Source organism: Sabethes cyaneus, chromosome 1 (assembly GCF_943734655.1).
Source record: "Sabethes cyaneus chromosome 1, idSabCyanKW18_F2, whole genome shotgun sequence".
NCBI lineage: Eukaryota > Metazoa > Arthropoda > Insecta > Diptera > Culicidae > Sabethes > Sabethes cyaneus.
Window position 1 is genome coordinate 37,509,826 of NC_071353.1, and position 22,483 is coordinate 37,532,308.

General features: G+C 39.6%; 2 protein-coding genes across 3 annotated transcripts in view; both read left to right on the forward strand.

Moving 5' to 3' along the window:
- Nucleotides 1–8,499, forward strand: part of LOC128745592 (serine-aspartate repeat-containing protein C-like) — a 179,127-nt gene extending 170,628 nt beyond the window's left edge. Inside the window, exons 2-3 of the mRNA XM_053842670.1 lie at nucleotides 7,005–7,388; nucleotides 8,008–8,499. Coding sequence (XP_053698645.1) covers nucleotides 7,005–7,388; nucleotides 8,008–8,499 — 876 coding nt within the window. The remainder of the gene's footprint in view (nucleotides 1–7,004; nucleotides 7,389–8,007) is intronic.
- The window catches only part of LOC128733202 (cadherin-99C), a 425,982-nt gene that overhangs the window by 184,929 nt on the left and 218,570 nt on the right, over nucleotides 1–22,483 (forward strand). The window lies entirely within an intron of this gene.

Consider the following 22,483-nt stretch of genomic DNA (forward strand, 5'->3'; position numbering starts at 1 on the left):
AAGGTTTTTAGTAGAAAAAATTGATTTTAAACATTTCTAAAAAATACAAAAATTGCAATATCGAAAAAAGGATGAGTCAAACACTAGATAATTTTGTTGGATTTAAAACAAGAAAAGAATCATGAGAATTGCTCAAGCCGTTCTTGATATATTTATGGTACCGGTTTTGAAAACCTGGTTTCGAGAAAAACGGCATTGAAGTTTTTATGCGCTGTGCAATCGTTCCAGACATGCGCGGTGCAAATGACTGTAACTTTACCATTTTTTGGAATTCATCGAAATGGCTTCAAACACATATGCTAAAAATGTTAATCTTTTGATATAAACAATGAAAAAAATCGATTTTGAAATTGAAAAAGCACTATGCCCGCTTAAGCGAAAATTTGAAACGATCGTTTTTATTGACGATGGAATGAGGTTCCAGTGTTACGTCTGTTAGTCTGTGGATAAATCATTGAATCGCACTTGTACCCGCATCGCACTTTCACCCCTCCTTACTCTACAGCATACCGGAAACCAATTATTTATTGCTGCACGTTTTAAGTCTTTTCAACATCTTCAATTTTCCACGTTTGCAAACGAAATGTTGGTGATGATGGTAATCAAATGACGCCATGTTGCTTTTGTTGTTATTTACATCAATCACAGACTAACAGACGTAACACTTTGAATACATTTTCCAACAAAACATCGTTTCAATGACACCCCTAAAACTTGGAAAAAACACTAGCATCACCTGGTGCAGTCTTTGCGCTACGCAGAGTAAAATTTAAAATGAATGTTTTTATTGACGATGGAATGAGGCTTCAGTGTTACGTGTGTTAGTCTGTGCATTAATCTTTCATTAGTCGGTGGTTTCATGTTGTACTTGCTGTTCTCGTTTATGGAGCCTTCCTTTGACCAAAACAAATTAAACGTAATTTGTTCAACTAATACAACCTGTAAAAATCCAGTGATGCCAACGCCAACTTGTCGATTAGTTATGAGAAAAACAGAGTGATTTGTGATCAGGGTGTAACTAGCAAAATGCAAACAAATCGATTTATTATACTTATACCATTAGCACAGACTAACAGACGTAACACTGAAGCCCCATTCCATCGCCAATAAAAACGATCATTTCAAATGTTCACCTAAGCCAAGACTCAAACAACAGTCGCTGCGCGAGAACGCCACTCGCTTGCGCTGGCGGTGTTGTCAGATAATATACAAGTAAATTTATAGCATTGCTAAATTTATAGCGAACTGCTTTGCGTAGCGCAGCGGGGTGCTATCCCTAACTTAACGAACGGTGTTTGACAGTCGACTTAACGAAGGGTGCTATTGCAGAAAAAGCACCCGCCTGACAGGTAAATTTGCTGCCAACATAGTGGAGTGAAACGTATGCAGTGACTTGCTGTTTCTTTTTCGCATGTGCTGGGATGTTGGCGACAAAAGCATGGCACCCATCGCAAGCCCCTGGCGTAGCGCGAAGACTGCACCAGGTTTTAACGTTTTTAGGAGTGTCATTAAAACGATGTTTTGTTAGAAAATTTGTTCGAAGTGTTACGTCTGTTAGTCTGTGCCATTAGCTTTAAAAAAACTGACAATATCTATGGCAAGCATCCTTTGTTTTTTGTGATGGGCGATAGAAGTGTTTATTCAAAAAAAAAAAAGAAACTTTAGCTCTTTTCATTGTTATGAAGTAAAGACCTCATTTGCAAATCGTTTTGATAACAGGCGATAGCAAAGAACGACATTGTTTTCAAAACACAGGCGCAGCGCATTTAAACAGGCGACACTCAGCAAAAAGTGTAAACAAGACGAATTGTTGGGCTAATTTTCTTTTCTAAATGCTTTGAGACTCATTTGAAAAGGAATTTTAGCTCAATATACCTATACAGTCATCTATTCTAATGTTTTTATAGCATTTTTTCAATCTAATGTTTTATAGCATTTTTTCTCGGCTTTCCAATGGTGGCCTTAAAATGGAAATCGGTTGAGGGCTCATGGTGAAAACGGCCATTTTTTGATAAAATCCAATATGACCACCAAATCCAAGATGGCCGCCAAAAATTTTTTTACTCCTTTTGAAAGCCCTGTTCTTCTTCTTTACAGAACCGAGCCATTTGTGAGTTGTCTCATGGCAAATTTATGAAATATCACATGATATAGATCTCATGGTTTGCTCAAAATTCATCTTTTTTGAAACTGTTAGGCCCCTTAGCGAACGAGGGGTCCACTATTTCGAGGTATCAAATTACACTTCTTATTTTTAACCATTTTCAACCAATTAAGCGCAAAAGTTCCAATATTTGAAGACCTCGTGTGAGTAATGGCCCCGTTTCAGCGAGAATTACTCAACTTCGAAAAGTAAAATTCGTAATTCAGCCTTTATTTACAAAAATATATGACTTTGTTTTTGTTCGAATACATATGTGTCACACTGTAACTGCTTAGTAATCAAAGATTATTTTTATAATCTGTTATGCCTAAATTACTTAATCAATGGTAATCAATATAATAATCAATGGTAATCTTGAATGATCATTGGTTATAATTATTAATTTTTAGTAATCAAAACAGTATGATTACCAAAAATTACTGGTAATCAGGGGTAATCAGTATTCAAAGATAACGCCAAATAGTGAGAAAAGAAGGCTGATTTTGATAGTCAGCTAACTAAACTCTTAGGGAATATCTAATTTTCTATTGTGTGTCGTAAAAAAAGTGGATATTTGTAATAATTTCTATTGGATAGAACGGGAATATAAAAAATCCGAGCTTTTTGAAGAAGAGCCCCACTAAGAGATAGGATATCACTTTCAAATTATATATATTTTAAAATCTACGTGGTGTGCATGTTGAAACCTGATGACCAAAGAAGCAGTTCGCACTGATAATTTCAACCTGATATCTAGAAAAATACCACTGCGGGCACGGGCAAATCGAACCGCAACCATACCGTTACTCGGTTACGTAAGCGAGTTTATGCGCCTAATTGCTAGCCCAAAACCAGTGTGTGTGCAAGATTCACGAACCACCGGAGGATGTCGTAAATTGTGCCCGCTTGATTTACTAACTGCACACACAATCGCTGCGCTACCTGAGATTCCTGTCGGCGGCAGCTGCCTGCCTATTTCTCAATCCATTTGCTTCCCTAATGCCAAACATTTGCTGCCGTTCGTTCAATCCTCATCACACTTGTCGACGGTAGTTGCCAATCTCGTTAGCGTCTAACTGCGAAAATTCCAACGCTCTGGAGGTCCTCCTTTTTTTCTAGCATTCCAACACGTCCCGATGCCTCACCTGTCCTGCATACATTACACGTGAGCAAGGTGGAAAGGTGAGAGGGAGGGCGCCAGTTCTACCTTCTTCTGTTACAAAAACTCACTGCTTTGCTGTGGTTACCAGGCTTCTTTGTGTCACAATATGCGCTTTTTTCTGCTTCAGCGATAATCGCTGGTTAAGTGGTAATGGTAAGAGGACTTACTGAAGTATGCAAGGGGGGCCCTCATAATGCAAGATCTTGTTAACTGTTTGCTAGTTTGCTGGCCGATATTTACGATCGTTTTGTTACCGTAAATTCAATTACATTTATTTTACAACATATTTCCTTCGCTAATTTTATCGCTCTTTCATTATCTCAGCATAGACTGAGCGGCTGACTGAGTGCATTTTGTACGGTTGGCCGTCATCGCTCCCACATGACTGTTTATTGGCCTTCGGCACTGCTTATGGTTGAAAGAAAGGGTAGCAATCGAATAAATTTCCCTCATCGTTCCTCTATGGCCATGTTTCGCTAATCCGAGAACCCTAGAACAGGATCCTTCGAAATGCTAGAGGCCACATCTCACTGCCTGTCAACGGAACCATCAACTAGCCATACCCGTCGAAGTTTACGTCTCCTCGCACGGCACACCGAGTAGTGCCGATCGCCGACATGATCGAGATGGCGGCATTCATTAAAATACAACATAATTTATATGTCGATCATATTAAATTTATGTAAAATTATTGAAGAGCAGGGCCAAACCAAAGCCACCTTCTGGGGGAAGAGTTGCATGACCGGAGCACGGGAAGGCCAAAGAAAGGCACCATGATCTGGTTGCGCCGAGGTGACAGCGAAGACAGACGATAGATCACTTTGCTCGATAGCCTAACGAGATCCGCCAGGATTGCCGTGCGCGAGAAAGAACAATAGATCGTCGTATTTATGCAGCCTGCAGGCAAACACTGCCAAGAAGCGATGAATTAATTATTCATTGCAAATACCCCCGGGTGTTCCCGGGGCCCTAGTAACGAGCACCGATGACGTTGAGCGCTGAACGGGGAACCAGCGGCGACGGTTTGTTTTCTAGAGTCCCCGAAAGATGGTTTACTGATGGAGCTGTATAAATGTTTTAATATATTGAACTTCTATAGTAATGATAAAATCGGTTTCGAGAAACGTTTACTTAACTAGTTCATTAAGTTCTCCGGATAGTGTTATACAATGGTTATGTGAAAAGCCATAGTACTTGTACTGATCAAACTAGCCAATAACATGGCTGTGGGAAAATTTTATAGGAGCTAAATGCAGATAGGACACACTTTCTTAATTTTTTTACTGTGTTCGAAAAAATACTCGACTTTATTGGAAAATGATGTTTCTACCATGAGAACTAGCCAACCGACAACGCATAGAGCCACGATTAATTATGAATATGTGAACGTCCTTCTGGGATAATGCGGTTTTGAATTTACATATTTACTTCAAATAAATCGATTGCGGCTCGCGAAGTGGCATGTAGCGTCGTCTTGTTGAAACCACAGCCCCTAGTAAGGGCATTCTATTATGGTACAAAAATATTAGTAATCGTTACGTTCTCGTCGGCATAACTTTTGAAGATGAACGTACCAAGGAATCTATCAACAAGACCCATATAGTGCACCAAACAGTACCTTTTGCAGGGGGTAACCAAATTTCGATAACTGCACGAGGATTCTCTCAAACAATCAATGACTACTCGAATTATTTACTCTGCTGGACGATTTATGTCGACCTTCAAATGGCACTTCTGGCTTGTGAAGCTTCTGGAGGATCTTCTATGAAACCAGTCTGAAAGCTTTCCACAAGCCTCGGGAATAGTTACGACAGTTGATGGAAAATCATTTAGGAAAGCATTTTAACCCATGTTAAGCCGTTTCGTGTCCCTGCAACCTGCAACTAAGGCTGTGAACCATTTCGCGAAATTTTTAACTTGTTAGTTAAAATTTGACAGTTCGATGATTATTTCTCCTCGAGTGGTTAAAATCTGAGAGAGAGTCGCGGAGACGGTCTTCTTTTTCTTATGCTTTAGCTGTTCTTCTTCTTCCTATTACGTTTGCTTTCATTTTCGGGCAAATAAATCAAACTTGTGCGTGAACATCTCATTGGACGTGTGAAGTGTGCATTTTGTAATAACATATTTTGGTGTTAATTGTCACACGGGCATTTCAATTTTTGCAAAAATGTTAATTTACAATTGAGACAAACAAGACTAATTCAATTCCGAATGTGTTTTTCACAAAAACACCGGCAGAAAACTTATGAGAATTAACAATACTTTTCCATTTTGGGACAACGATAACGACTGGCTGCATTTGACAGATCATACTGGCTGCATTTGACGTTAGAATTTTTCCTCTTCGCGAATCTCTCTCAGGTTAAAATCAGTTCAGAATGCGAACCATTTCATATTTGACAGATTGATAGTTATTTTACTCTATGAGAGCAAATATAAGGTGAGGATGAAGATATGTTTCTATAACAGCGAATTTATTTATTCAGTCCTGGTTGGAATTGGATGAATTTTTGGTGTTCATTTACTCCTATTTGATAGACAAAATTTATCTCATTTCATTTCGGGTTGAATAAACAAATGTGTTATATGTTAAACATCCATACATTGGTGAAGAAAAAATCAAGGAAAAATCAGTAAAACACATCGAAGCTCTTTCCTCACCTGTGGCATACTCATTGGCTCTCAGAAGCGAACCATCGAACTGTCAAAACTAACCATGCTCCTGAGCAGCAGAGATGCCAGAAGTGAAGACATGTCTTCATTTTGAAGACATTTTTGTTACAAAAAAGTGAAATGTCTTCACTTGAAGACCTGTGAAGACATGTCTTCACCATGCAGTTTAAATGGGCATAAAGCCCAAGGAAGACAAATGAAGACATTTTTCCTTGGTTCGTGAAGACTTTTCAAAAAATCACCTGGCATCCCTGCTGAGCAGGGTTATTTTCGAAAAACCATCGAACTGTTAAATTTTAACCAAAAAGTTAAAAAATTCGCGAAATGGTGCACAGCCTAAGAGAGGCTATAACTAGTTCCACCTCATTCAGCTGCTGTGCTTCGAACGATTGCTTTCAGCGAAATCGGGTTGTTTCAATCGCGTTAGGTTATACCGTGGCGGGCTCCGGTATCGTATGTAGTTTACAACAAATAGTTTTTAACTTTTCTTGACTAACACAAGGTTGTTGTCTGAATCAATGTAGACACTCAGATAAGTTTTGATGGCGATAATTTTCGGAGATTCGGAAGGTTCAGATCTCAGCTGTTGGGATCTCGGTAATTAGTTTTACCGTACTCGGTGATAAAATTTAAGTGAGTACATCTCGGTTATCACAATAAAACCTGTGCCTGCCCAGCTCGTGTTTAGTGCTGCAGCCGTAGATGAATAGATGGCATGGCATCTCTATAAGTACATGCTTTTGCAGCATATTTACTCCAGTGTTTTGACGTTGAACTTGCAATTCCTTACTTCTTCGGAAGGCAGCATTTCAGAGAGAATTCCGAAACCGCATGCTTCATGCTTCAGGCTTCTTTTCCAGAGTCCGTTTTCGTCGCCAGGGGTTTTGTCGATTGTTCTGAATCACTTGTTATATTGTTATTGCTTGAGTTTCCAGTGCTGCCGGCTTGCAAAATTCCCGATCAACGCCACTTTCTCGTCAGAAGTCTTGCTGTTTTTCATTCTGAGCACTACGAAAACCTGGGCAGAGCCGAATAACTCCCTTCCAAAGAAGGAAGCCCCCTTTCTCTCTTGACAAAGACGACGACGACGATGATGACGACGACGACGGCAGCGACGACGGTGACGATGACGGCAACGATAATGACGGCAACTACGACGACAGTGACGATGACGACGACAGCGACGATGACGGCGACTGCGTCAGCGATGGTTACGACGACAACAACGAGGACAACAATGACGATGACGACCGCTGCGACAGCGACGATGACCGTGACAGTGACAGTGACATTGATGACGACAGCGGCGATGACGACAACCACCATGATAACGGCATCAACCATAATGACGACAGCGACCATGGCGACGACGATGACGACGACTGCGACAGCAACGATGACAACGATGACGTCGACGATGACGACGAAGATGACAGCGACAATGACGACGACAGCAACCTACAGAGACTATAGGTTACAGTAAAGAAACTGACTAAAGAACTGACATAGGAACTCATATTCCATTCGTCGAAACCAAGTGCGCATGAATCTCGATGAAACCTTCTGAATCTTTTGCTCGAAAACTTGCGGAGTATCAGTCGATGAACGCGGCAGAAAATAATGACTGCAAGCAAACGGCAACAAATATCATCGTATTATCACGAAATCGATCCGTGCTGCCTAACGAAAACACCAGGCAATCAAATTTGTATCGTACAGTTCATAAAATCGCCTAAATGTTGAACTCGAAAAAAATATTGTTCGAACTTTTCCTAGCAACTTTGAACAGAGTCACGCACAACAATCATCGTTGAGCAAATCAGGTTTAATGATGACAGGAGGCCGTGAGTGACTGAGCTCCAGTGTCTTTTCTTTAGTCAGTTTCTTTAGGTTACAGAGGTGACAAGGCACTCAAAAACCTCTAAATTTTGAATCAAAACGGAGAGTTACCTTTATTTGTGATGCTACTCTCCGTTTTGATTCAAAATTTAACGGTTTTTGAGTGCCTTGTTGCCTCTATAATCTATAGTCTCTGTACAGCAACCATAACGACGACAGCGATCATGACGACGACAGCGACGATGACGACGATGGCTATGACGATGACGGCAATGACAGCGATGGTGACGATGACTGCAACGGCGGTGACAGCGACGATGATGACGACGACAACAGTGACAACGGCAACAGCGACGATGACGACAACGACAACGACGATGACAACGACAATGACGACGACGAGGACAGTGACAGCGATGATGACGACGAATATGACAGTGACGATGAGAACAGTGACATTGCCACCGATAGCGTTGATGACGACGACGATAGCGAGATGATGATGACGGCGACAGCGACGATGACGACGACTGTGACAGCGACGATGACGACAGTGACAATGACGACGACTGCGACGATGACGACGACAGCGATGATGACAAAAACAGCGACGATAACGACGACGGTGACGGCAAAAACGACGAAAACGACTATGACGACTTTCGATTTTTTCGCACAATAGTGCAGAACTTTACATGACACATATGGCAAACGTCCGTATTTTGAATCAGAAGGAAGAGTTGCCTATATTTATAATGGTACTTTCCAGTTTTAGTTCGTGTTTCTTCAAGTCTTCTTCAATTATACCACTCTGATTCAAACTTAAAGCAGTCTCAAACTTCGAACACTTACAATAAAATGCTCGCTAGTATCGTTGATATGATAAAATTTTATGGTTATTTCATACCACCGTGTTCGTTAGAATGTCCTCTACCCCACGGTATACAATAAGCATAATATTTTATCATATCAGCGATACCAGCGAGCATTTTATTGTAAGTGTTCGAAGTTTGAAACTGTTTTAAGTTTGAATCAGAACGGTACTTCAGTATTGTTATTCAAATAAGATAAAATTCTCTTAAGGAAAACCATCATAAAACCTGACATATTCTGTAATGCCCTGATACAACTACCATAAGAAATAAATAAGATCATTTTGCAATTGGATTGTTACTTGGGTTGGGTACGAAGTGCAGTATCATCAATCGTTTCAGATGGATATGTTTTGAAGGGTACTTCCTCTGGGACCATTCTCTAGATGACACTGGAGTGAAGGTGAAGCAGATTACATCACTCTCAGGAGCCATTGTCAAGGCTTCGGGCTTCGGTGAGTTTACGCAGTTAAAGTTTGGACCCAAGCAGCACACTTTTCGCACTTTTGGTTACAAAAACTTATATGTGACTGAAATTAGTCATAAAACGGTTGCCACAACTGGTTTGCCACAACTGTGCTAGTAGGGGAGTTAACCAGTTGTTGGACAATTCACGAAAAAATGAACATTTTAATCGATGAACGTCCCTCATGAACATACACTATTCGTTTCTGCTGCCGATGATGCATACATCGCCATTTGATTTTATCACGAGTGTAGCTCATCATGAACATCGTAAGTTCGTTCAAAAATTGAATGTTGAACTTTTAACGTGACCGACCGAGTATACCCGGGAATGTCCGAAAGTGTCCTAAATAATATTACCGCGAATAGAGAATAGTTTAAAGTGGTGTTAGGGTCATACGTAAACACGATCCATACTTTACTGCGAGTTTTTATAAGAATTAATCAGCAAGTTCACAAGTTTTTTACACCAGATAAATCGAACACATCTTGCTTGTACATGTATACCCCTTCAGCCCGAAAAAATATTTCGGCGCTTACAATTCTCAGTGGAACATTTTACACATCATGCTCCAGCGGAAGTTCGTCATACGAAAATTCACTTCGTCATAAGCAAGATTTCTTTCGTTTATCATGGACAGACAGCAATTATTTACAAAAATCTATGCATGTATTCTTTGAGCCGTGTGCAGGATGGCTACTATAAAACGTGGAAATAGTTTGAATCACAGCTCAGAATTTCAAGTAGGGTTTATTTCTAATTCCCGTCGTAGCAAGTAAAGCCATTCTAATTTTCATCATTTGTTGGATGGATTTAATGAATACTCCAAAAGTTCTTGTGCTTATTTGACTAAAACACACTTACATTACGATCTGTGAACTTTGAAATCACTGAAAAGCGATTATTAAAGCATATTATTGAAATTACTCAACTGACTTTATTTCTTATTTCGTCGTACCGTTTTAAAATCCGTCCATCAAAATTTTTCATCGTCCGAACTAAAAATCACAACAATGTTTACGAAGCTAATGCGCATGTATTTGTGTAGGATGGCATGACAAATGTTATTCTGCAAAATTTCTGCAGGTCAGGCAAGTTTTCCTGGCTGTAGAATAACGACAATACCTTGCGTGAGTTATTTTCATTTATGAATGACGTAAATTAAAACGATTAGTCGACATTTTCTTCTTCGTCGTACGCGAAAAACGTAGGAAATTTGGCTGGTAGGACTTGTTTAATGATAAAAAGCATTTATATAGGTCTCAGCTCACTTTGATTGATCGCGTAGGATAGACAACGAACTAAAATATTATTGTGTGTCATAAAAATGCTGATATTTTTAATAATTTGTGTTGGATAGGACGGGGATAGGCAATTACGACGAAGCAGCAACATACCCTAGTTACTCCGAGTGATCAACAGATTCTCTTCGTCATAATCAAAACTGGTAGAAAAACCAAGTAGGCTTCTATTTTTCGAACAGATAGTGAAAAACAGTAATTTTCTAACATATTGTTTTCCTCAATAGCGAAGAGAAAATCCATAAATATCAGTATCAGGTTTAGTTTGAATGTAATTCGCATCAAAATTAGTTATAATGCTGGTTTCTTGTCTGGAAAGTAGACGAAGACCCGCCGTAGACGAACCCATCCAGCACCCTAGTTGATTTTGAAGCAGCAGAACGTTTCATTTCGCACGTTTGCGTTGTATACGATATTCGTATGTTCACCGATGCTATGAAGCGTGAATGTATATGGCTCATTCGTATGTGGTGGATTGAACCATTCATTTTGGTGAACACTCGTGATAAAATTGCTTGCCGATGCTTGGTGTATATATTCAATGGGCGAATTCTCCACCCTCTGGAGTAAACACAATTTTCTTCAATCCAAATCGCAAACATTTGTATCGCATAATTCTGAGCATTTAAAAGTACGTTGAGTTGTGCTTGAATTTCTTACAATTTTTTTGGGGCGAGCACCATCCGACTTTCGGCAAGCTCCTTGGAGCAGTTTAAAGCTACTTGCCTGTTACTCTTAGACCAATTTTTTTGGGCGTGAGTGTCACGTTAACTATGTTATAGGTAGTTAAGATTTCTTCGGCTTGAACGGAAAAGTCTACTCATTTTCAGTCAAGGTTTGGGTTCTCAAAGTGACCTATAACAGCCTTTAACAAAAAACGTCCTTTAATAAACCTAAAACGACATTATGTACCTTGTGTTATTAAAATCTAGAGTTTACAGTTTCAGTTTAATATAACTCTAAAACCAGTCATTAATCTGAACGATGGGAAACATTTGTATTACAAATGTATTTTTCAGTTGGAACAGCGCAGAAGGTGATAATTAATGTGCTTTTTCCTTCAAAAATATTGCACTATATTTCCGGATTGAACATTTTCGCCGACACCGGCTGGCATTTCCATTAACAACTTGTTGTGTGTTTTTTTTTTTCATTTTTCAAATCTAAAGTGAGCCAATTTTTTATTCTACCATCTTCCCTCCAGTCGGAAAACCACCAACCAATTAGCCAAAGGTGTCCGCGGATTTGACATTTAAAATATAGGCTACTTAAGAGCGGCATTTCCTGCCTGCAGAACCAGAATGTCATCATACGGTTCGCTTGAAGTGGCCGGCTCGATTGACCGCGTGTGTAGTTTCGCCGCTAACAAGCCCTGCACGTCGAACCGGACTTGGACGGGTTCCGGCGGCGGCTTCCCTACTCTTTCGCAACACCCCGCGAATTGTCATCGATAGGAAATTTATTGAATACTTCAGTATGGCTCAGCGGTGCCTCGAATTGTCTTCATCAGAACGGGTTTGTTTGCGATGCGACATAAAATTTAATGAGCGATACTACCGGCGCGAGATGTTGCATCTTTCAAGGCCTAGGCCTTAGCTGTCCAACTGCGACAGAATTTGCAAATTTCCGACCTCTTGTCGGCGATAAATTTGTCAAATTATGCCCAATTAATTGGAACGACGACAATCGTCCGGAACCGTTTGCTGGTTCTTAATGGAAGGCTTGGTAGCGAGGCACCGAGGTAGAACTGGTTTACATAACCGAGCATTATGAGATAGTTTGTTTGACTCGCCGGAGGTCTGCTGGTTTGACCAGTTTTTCCTGAATCGCCAATTGTGTGGGTCGTACATGGCTTAATCTGTTCATTTGTTTCACGCTGGGTTTCACTTTGAGCCGATTGGTTGTCATCTAGGGGTGGACCTAGGAAAACAAAACAGCTGGAGAATGAGCTTGAATGGCTGTTCTCACCATCACCGTTGTTAAGTGGTTTCAGGTGTCGGCGATCTAACTCACTGTTATTAGGCCTGCTCTCAAGACTATCAGCAAACCGTGCTGAATAAAGATGATGTTTTCTAATGGAGAACAGCAACAACAAAAAAAAAACGGTGGTTCGTCGTCTAATCTGTGCGATGAAATCTCCATTCCAATCGCGATTGCTGGCAGCCGTGGCTCAGTCTGGCAGGTAAAAGAATGACATGATTGATGCATTGGTGTTGGAAAAGCTGCTAGTTTATGATTCTCAGGGGTATAATTCTATTCTCCATTCCGGCGGTGTGAGGTCAGGCTTAGCATGAAAATCACCCCGGAAATGGGAGCCTTTTCTGCCTCGTCAAGCGGTTTTACGCTATTGTTAGCGCTCGCTGACGGTACGGTAATCTGAGCTCTAGATGACGCTAGCGGTCATTGCTTGATGCATCGTGCTGCGGTCGATTTGTTTCTTCAAACATCATTAAATCAATTATTTTCCCCTGTCCTAGGATGTCACGTCCGTCCTTAACAAGACCTAGATAACGAAGAAGCATCAAAGGAGCTGGCTGATTGAAAGTAATGCATAAAATCTGCCATTATGCAAATTATCTATTGACTCTTCCTCGGGCATTGCAGCCCGCGTGGAGATGTCGCACCGATTCATGGCACAATTTTAAAACCACGCCAAAGCGATCAATCGTTGCACTATTTGTATTGCCGGTGGCAGTGAAAAGCCAGTGTACAGCTGACAGAATGAAAAACGGGTCATTAGGGGATATTATGTTTCAGTTCATTAGAGATGTATTGTTTTCGATAACACTGAACGCAGTGTCTCTCCGGTGCGGCGGCGCCCCGACGGCAGACTGGAGAGAAAGTTTCCGAGCTGGTTATGCTTATTTGATGGTGACTCGGTAGGAACGGCAAGCTGGAACACGTGTTACCGGTTTTCTGTAATATATGAATCTAGTGTAGAAACTTTTTAGTGGCGATTGGAGAATCATAAAAAGTTATATTTTACTTTCGTACCTTATGGGGCCGCGGCGATCCGTATGCTTAGCGATGAATTTTCATAAAGATCTCACGCTCCAGTTCTGTCTGATGAACTTACCTCCGATTCTGAGCATTGCATTTCGCCACCTGCAACCGTCTGAAACTAGCTATGGCATTTGGTTTACGCCACACCGTTTTCAATGCTATCCAAAGCGCAGCGCAGGGCTCAAATGACAAACGCGGAAGAAGCACCAAAAGATGCAACCGACGCGGAAAGTGGAGAAGAAAAAACAAGTTGAGCTACTAAATGGATGAGTCAATAAAAACACATGGTGCATTGTTTGTTTTTATTTTTGTTCTTGACTCTTGCCAATGGAGAATAAACTTCAGAACAACCAAAGCTGGATACCGGAAGACTTGATCATTTTTCTTCAGAGTAGTATTGAATAATAAATAAATGATCGAAAAATTCGAGATTGGTTTCAAGGTTTTTAGCGTAGCTATTTTAGGGCATTCTAACCAGACCGGTAATAGTGTTCAATAAGCTTAGCATCAGGAAATAAAATAAGCAGTGGCGTAGATGACATTTGCATTCAACTAGTACAAATTGCAAAAGTCTGGACGGAAAGTTAAACTAGCTAGTTCGGCTCGGAAAAAATGGCAGGTAACTGTTTAAAGTTTGCGGTTTATGTAGTCGGATTGCTTTGCTGTAACAATACAACGAATCGAGACACTCAGTAAGGGAGGAAAAACCTTTCTGAGAACTGAACTGTGTCGGCAGTTTCGCGGTTAAACTGTTTTCACGCTAGGTGTTTGGTAATAATCGGCACTTCGAACGGAGATGGCGAATGGCTTGCGCCCAAATCAGGCCTGGATGCTGACGCTGACACTGATTGGCACGGCAGTCCCGTGGTTCACTTGCAATTGTGCTCCGCTACCTTGCGGTTGCGATTTCAGCGCAATGCGCACACAGAAGAGCAAACACGGCATTGTAAGCGGCATAGCCATACATTAATCAACCGAACTGCTTCGCTTTACTTGCACCTATGACGGTTATAAAGATAGTCGGTTGCTCCTAGTGCCGTACGCTAGGCTGAGTGACGATGAAAGTTGAAGTGGAAAAGAGATGCCACACATTCCAGGCGAGAAAGTCAGCATGATTGTACGCCTCAATTCGCGTGTCGCAAAGAAGAATAAAGATGATAAACACCAACCAAATAGCAACGTAAATCTACATTTCAAAATGATGAGGAATAAGAGAAAACCTACCGGTACAGGTTAAGCTGAGTATTTGTTTTGAAGTCTATTCACTCATGTGCAATTTATGTGCTTTTGATGGTAATGCTGAGTAGAAATTATTTCCTTTTTGCATACTACCAGTGAAGCATGGCATGATGATTACATTGCACAGTGGGGAATCGCTGTCCCTCAGTTAAAAAAATGAAAGTTCATTTTGACTCTGCATTATATTTTTCTTGTAATTCCATGTTATTGAAGTGTTCAAATCCAAAAATGTAAAGCAAAGCCAAGGGTATTATAAACGTCCTTCAGAACTTGCCCTTCTTCTTTATCGACAGACTTCACAGCCGGTTAGTAGAGTACGGGAAAATTACAGAGCTAGTGCAAAGATCCTATCAACTCCGTAGCGGCATCGAGATTCGAACATACGACGGCTGGCTTGTTATGCCAGCATCATACCTCGGAGCTAACCGGGTGTTCAAATCCAAAATAACCCAAATAGTTTTGCCAATTATGAATGAATTTTCATTTGTATAAATACCAATGGATTGATAAAAGATGTAGCAATTATGTGGTTATTATTACAATTTTCATTTTCATTCACTAAGTAGTGAAAATTAACAAAAACTTTCAATGTCAAATTTCTCCATACATTTTCTTTGCGATTACCTTGCTTCAGAGGCAGGGACGACGGTTAAACACGCCATCTGTTTAGTCTGGTTTCCTCCCTCCACCGTTCCAACAGGTCGAAATTTTATTGAGACATTTAACCCTATACCAATTTGATATCTGTGCTTGGGGAGTACACCTAAGTGCAACGCCACCCCTTTTCTTCAATTGATTTTATCGTTTGAACATTTAACCTAGTACAATTTGATGTCCTAAAAGTAAATTTTCTTGTTAAAGTGTAAAAGCACCGCTTTGCTATAAACGGTTTTATCTTTAAACATTGAATCTAGTCCAATTTGATGTCTTAAAAGTGAAACGTCATAGAAAAGTGAGCAGTTTTTCTTTCCTTTTGTCAGATTGCAAGAATTTGTTCGGAACTGTTGTCTTGCACGGAAACAGGGCTGAATGGATATTTGTGCATGTTACTTGACGCAGCAATTCTCAACGCGACGAAAGTCAACGACTGTCTTATCCGAGAATATTTTTTGAGCGTTTCATTGGCTGCATTGCGTCAGTGCGCCTGCAATTCTTTACAACTAAAGCAATTGACTACTTTCATTGTAAATTGAATTCAATTTACAATTGAAAGTATATATAACTCTACAACTACAAACTCTAAGAAACTGATAAAAATGACATTTAGGACATTTAAACTCAACTTCACTTAACAAATGTATATAAATATTTATATAAAATAAATTCATGTCTCCAAAATCGCTCACGTACCAAATTTGGTTTCATTTGCTCGATTAGTTCTAGAGTTATGAGGTAATTTGGCCTGCTATGAGCCCCTCTGTTAAAGGACGGAGGGGTCTCAGTAGGGAAATGTCGTCGTGGTTGGGCCACATTTTGGCATTCACCTATAACTTCCGTTTCCGAAGGGAATTTTGGACATCATTGCAAAGGTCTACGAATAAGGTATAGTTCTGGAAAATTTCGAACTGATTGCTTGAAAAATAATAAAGTTATAGGCATTTACGTAAACACAAAATTTGCTGTCATAGTTAGACCATGTTGTACAGGTTGGGCCACCACTGAATATCCAACAAATACGTATTGAAATTCTATATAGAAACATGAAAAAAATCAGGGGTTGTGTACAAGACACGACCGCATAGGTGACGCAGGACTACGTAAGTCTCTTTGTAGTGATAGAAGTGATGTATCCACGCATGTTATAATACAATTCTTCATGTACATCATACTAAATGCCGTATTTGTGGAGACTAACTGCAGGTCGATTAAATTCGGTTGTTATTAAATATATGTTAATAGCGCCTCAAATCTTACTTCATGTATATGTTACTTCATGTACATGTATATGTATTTTAATGACATCAAAAAATTGTTATGTTAAAATGCCTTGACTGCGCTGTAGGTTGAGGTTTACATGCTTTTATTCATTTTCATGATTGCTACTGTATAAGTATCAGCATCTTTGGCTCGAGCAGCACGTTCCTCACTGTATAAGAAAGTTAAAGTTGTTTGGAAAATGGTTTGTGCCTTTCTATCTTATGCCGAGTTAAAGGTCAAATAAAAATTGGCATCACTATACGGATCCCTCCTGCCTTATCCTGTCCATCATTTTGGAAAGAAATTAATCTAAATGTAATGCTTGACTATTGTAACTATATATATAATTGCAGGCAACTAACTGGCGCGATGCACCCAATGAAACGCTCAAAAACTATTCTCGGATAAGACAGTCGCTGATTTTACTCACGTTGAGAATTGCTGTGTCAAGTCACATGCACAAATATCCCTTCAGCCCTGTTTTCGTGCAAGATAACAGTTCCGAACAAATTCTTGCAATATACAGATGCAATCTGGCAAAAGGAAAGGGTGGCTGCTCACTTTCTATGAAGTTTCACCTTCAGGACATCAAATTGGACTAGATTTAATGTTTAAACGATAACATCGGTCGAAGAAAAGGGGTGGTTTGGCACTCTGGAATACTTCCCAAGCATAGATTTCAAATTGGACTAGATTTAATCGCGTTCGTAAGGAATTTTGTTGGAACGGGGAGACTTTGTCAGTCTTTCTGGGGTACTTCCCAAGCACAGATATCAAGTTGGACTAGGTTTAATCGTAAGGAATTCTGTAGGGACGAGGGGAATTTGTCAATCTTTCTGGCGAACTTCCCAAGCACAGATTTCAAATTGGACTAGGTTTAATCGCGAATTTTGTTGGGACGGGGAGACTTTGCTCACTCTTTCTTCTGGTGTACTTCCCAAGCACAGATATCAAATTGGTGTAGGTTGAATCGTCGCAAAAAATCTTCGACCTGTTAGGACGGGGAGATTTTGTCACTTTTTTTTTTCTAAAAATGCTTTGCGACCAATCACGAAGCGAGGATTGCTAGTTGAACAATACTTCATTATTTTCAATTTTTCATTAGTGAGTTCTTAGAAATCAATAGATTTTTATATTGGGATTGATGCGTAGAAGATTTTTTGATCGATTGGTGCAAAAATAATTAAAATTGATCGGGAAACCGCTAAGGTATTAGCGCTCAAAACCTATCATATTTCGTGACGCTCGCATTTTTCGATTTTCCGGAATAACACCCTACCCCAAACCTTGTCGTAAGACGTAGTCCTACCTCAATATGAATTCCGTGAAAACTGATCCATATAAGTACAAATACCTGATTTTTAATTAGATTTTTGCTACAATGGAAAAACCACAACAATCCTGGTTTTTATCGCCTAAATTTTGTTTTATTTCATCAAATTTCACGTGATTAACGTGAGCTGGAAAATATTGCGCTTCTGGGCTTAAAATTATGGTGACCCAACCATGGCTACTTTAGTGACCCGACCTTTACAATAAGCGCTTTTGTAGCATTTCACCTTAAAGCAAAGCAAAGCCTAGGTGCTACATTCCGTTATCGAACTTGAGCTTCTGTTTTTATACGACAGACTTCGCAGCCAGCTGTTAGAGTACAGGACAATTGCAGGGCCAGTTGCTACGATCCTGTTGACTCTAACAGCCTCAGTAACAGCATTTCACCTTACCCTACCCAAAAAACTTTACTGCACGGAATTTTTCTATAGTATTCGTATAGAGTACAACACATTTAGGGTAAAGAACCGGCTTTAAGCAGTCTAAGCGGGTCACTGATTGTTTTACCTTATTACAAGCGATGGGTTGACTAAGTGGAGGATATCAGCATACCAATCTTCTTGCTATCTCTAGTTCTTTAAGCTGTTACCATTGGAAGACACTATTGTTCAGCTAAACTTTTGATTTTTCGCTTTAAAAGTTGGAGCGGTGGAACTTATTTTGATCAGACCGAACATATTTTCATCCTCAAGGTGCTTTGTTAAGCAATCCTGAAATCTGAATTTTTTTACGTCCCCATAAAAAATCACTCGAACTATTCCCCCTATTCAGTAAGTTCACGTTCCTATCCGCGACCTACAAATCGGCATCTGATGCGTAATCGGCATAGCGTATCGGCATAAATGCGTAAAATGCCATCTGTCTAAATTGTTTATCGGGGCATACACTCACCGCACCGTTCGGCAAACGGTATTCGTCGTCTCTTTTATTCTCTAGTGTTCTTATGGGACACTGCGAGTTTAACGTCTCACTCGCTGTTCATAAGGATGGTGGGAGAACAAAAGAGGTAAACATAGCAGTACACACGGTCCGACTCAGAACAGTGTTGTCAAAGCAAATAACATTGAAAAACATCGTTGCTTCATTAAATCACTGAGAAAATCTTCGAAAATTATTGAAAAAGCTGTCTTTTGTGTTGTTTTTAAAAAAGAAAAATTAATTATGAACATACATTTCTCTTGAAAGTATTGAACCACGTTTTCACCATTGGAGGTTTCAGTTAATTTCAAACCTATAATTCTTATTTCCAGAACCGAAACAGTGTCTTGGCAACACGATAGTTCATCAGTTATGCTGCAGCTGCTGCTACTGGTGAACAGGTTCCGTCAATTCAGAATTTGTTTTCAGTTTTGTTATATAATAATAAAACTTTCAGCTAGTGACAAAGCCTTAGATAATATAAAAAAGGATAGTGAATAATATGGTATGTGACAATTGAGTGCTTGACTTTTAGAGTGGTTGTAATCAGTGCTGAAAAATGTGATGGATTCGTTAGTAGCGAGGTGGCGATTACCTTCAGCAGCTGAAAAATGTACATTTTTGGACAACAATTTTTAATTCATCATATTTCTTGTCGGAAACCCAGTAAATTGTGTTTGTGTGAATCAAATGTCTGGTTAAGTGATTTGTGAAGATGAACCTATCAAAAGATTTTGAAAATATGAATAAAAAAGTGCATTTTCGGCTCATTTATTCATAACTGATTAAAATAGGTGACACTACTGAACTCGTTCCTTACCCTAATACATTTTCAATATTTATCTCGAAAATTGCATTTTATGAATGATGTTTATGAAGTTCATTGCGTCTGGAAAACTGTTTTTGCATGATGTCTGAGTCCAATATGCGTGTTTTCCTCATGTCTTTAGGGTTTTTAACCTCATTGTAAAGCATCCCCCCTTCTTAAAGAAGGCAGGGGTATTAATTCACCATATAAAAAATTCCTGCCTTCTAAAATCCCCATATGTCAAATTTGGTTCCATTTGCTTGCTTTGTTTACGAGATACGAGGAAATTTGTATTTCATTTGTATGGGAGCCCCCCTCCCTCTTAAAGGTAAGATAGGTCTCAGCACACCATAGAAAAAATACTACCTCTTTAAACTTCCACATGCCAAATTTGGTTCCAATTGCTTGATTTGTTCTCGAATTTTGAGGAAATTTGTATTTCATTTGTATGGGAACCCCCCTTCTAAGGAGGGGAGGGGTCCTAAATCATCATAGGAGGTAAAAGCGTCTGAAGGAGGACGCCGATCGTGAAGAGCTAGAACAACTATTCCGAACTAATGAGACGCGTAAGTTCTTTGAGAAGGTGAATCAATCTCGTAAAGGACACTCACACACACACTAAGCATCCAAGCCATCCAAGCATCCAGGCGACCAAGCATCGAAATGAGAGGAACGATCTTCAGCAAAAGTAGCCAACTCCTAGCCATTGCAGACGACCTCAACATCATTGCCAGAAACCTTGGGACGGCAGGGGTAATCTACGCCGGACTAAAAACGGAAGCTAGCAGGATTGGGTAACAAATCAATGCGTCGAATACCAAATATATGGCAAGAAGAGGCTCCATAGATAACAACGTTTGCCTCCCACGGACAGTGACTATTGACGTTTTTTCCTCCTCACCGGCACCAGAAATGGAGGGGTCTAATGTGCTGGATGGCTCGACTAGTTTATCAGTGGACTGGCGCCGTGTAGCCTAGGAAGAAAGGAACGGAGAGGAATTGGCTATACGATGTATAGTGTATTTACACTGCCTGCTACTCGCATAACAGGTCCATCTTCATTGTAGCTGGAATGTGAACTGTTATGTGAATAGCGGCAGTATATACATGGAATACATCGTATACCGTCATCCGGGGCGAGATTGTGCCAAAAAAGCATATATTTTTGTTCTTTGGCTCAGTATACACACAATTTAGGAACTAAGTTGATTTCAAACCTGTCAATATATACAAAATTGTTTAATTAACAACTACCGTAGAGATGGTTTAGTTACAATGAAACCTTGTTTTATTGGAAGTGCATGAACTTTGGCACAATGTCACCCCCTAGAAGGGGTAGTTAACATAACATAAAGTTAGGCTAAAAACCTAAACAGTGAACATTAACATGTTTATATACAGTACACATAAATATCAGTATAAAGTAGTTCATATGGGGCCGTCCATCAACTAAGTGGACTATTAGGGGCAGGGGATCGTCCAAAAACGACGCATCATACAAAAAGTATGAACGAAAATAACCCGGAGAGGTCTGAAATAACTAAAAATGAATTCGAAGTCAATGGACAGCCTTTATATAGCCAGTAGCGTTTCTAGGGTTAACAAAAAGGAGATGTGTGAAGGGGTGTATCTTTAGGGGGCAAATCTATTTGATCATTTAACAAAAGTAACCATTACTTCGTTCGAGAACCCACGGCCGCAACACATCTAGCCTATCCCACCCGTCTCCCCCCTCCTTAAAACTAGCAATTTATACACGGTATAATATATTCGTCCTATATTAAAGTGTTTATTCAAAGTATCTGAAATTTCCAGAGAAAAAGTAAAAATTAGTTTAAATTAATTAGCAGACCTATGATGCTGTTTGCTCCAAAATGGATGATGCAATCTAATCTGTCAAAATATTGAGCTCAATAGTGAAGAATGTGAGTGTACTGGTGTATACTGACGTGTTTTTGTTGTGTATGTAAAATCCACAAATTGGATGGATCATTATGGCTTGGCACAATCTCACCCCCGTGAAGCTCGAAAAGTACAAAGTTTCGAAAAATATTATTTTCGTAATCAAAACTTATCCAACGCATAATAACCTTTCAATACATTGTAAATGATTAGTTTATATACCTTCAAAATAGCAAGTTAATGCGATTTCATGTTTGGGTTGGTTTATGTGGGACATTTTTTACAAGCGTTATTTCCAAGTATTTTTAATCGCGAACTTTGAAACCCTTTTTAGGCTAAATAGTTTGCTAATATTATTTGTGTTCCATTCTAAGCTATGAATAAATATGTTATGTTCATCATCATTTTAAATTTAGGTCACCAGTTTCTATATATATAATAAATTTGCACAAATAAACATTTTTGGTTTCTGGCACAATCTCACCCCCGTGGCACAATCTCACCCAGGATAGCGGTACGTAATATAGCAAGCGCTACGTGAATACCCCTATTATGAGTTAGCTGGTACATTCTGCAACTGTATAAGTAATATCCCTTATAGTTTGTACGGGAAAGCGCAGAAAACTTAAACAACTTGAAAACCGCCAACTGTTGGCTTTTCATATGTTCTACAAAAATGTGTAACTCAGTGCTGTGTTCAGCTTTGTAGAACATTTCATCTCATGTTTAAGGGAGTTGTAATAAAAGAGCAATGTGAATAAAAGTAGTATTAAGGTGGTACCTACAATTTTCGCTCTGTAACTTGTTTCCTTTGAACGATAGCCATTTTCTGTCTTCAGTGAAATTTTTCAAAATAATACTATATATAAATGTTTCTTAACCTTAATTGTTTCTTAAAGTAGTACCTT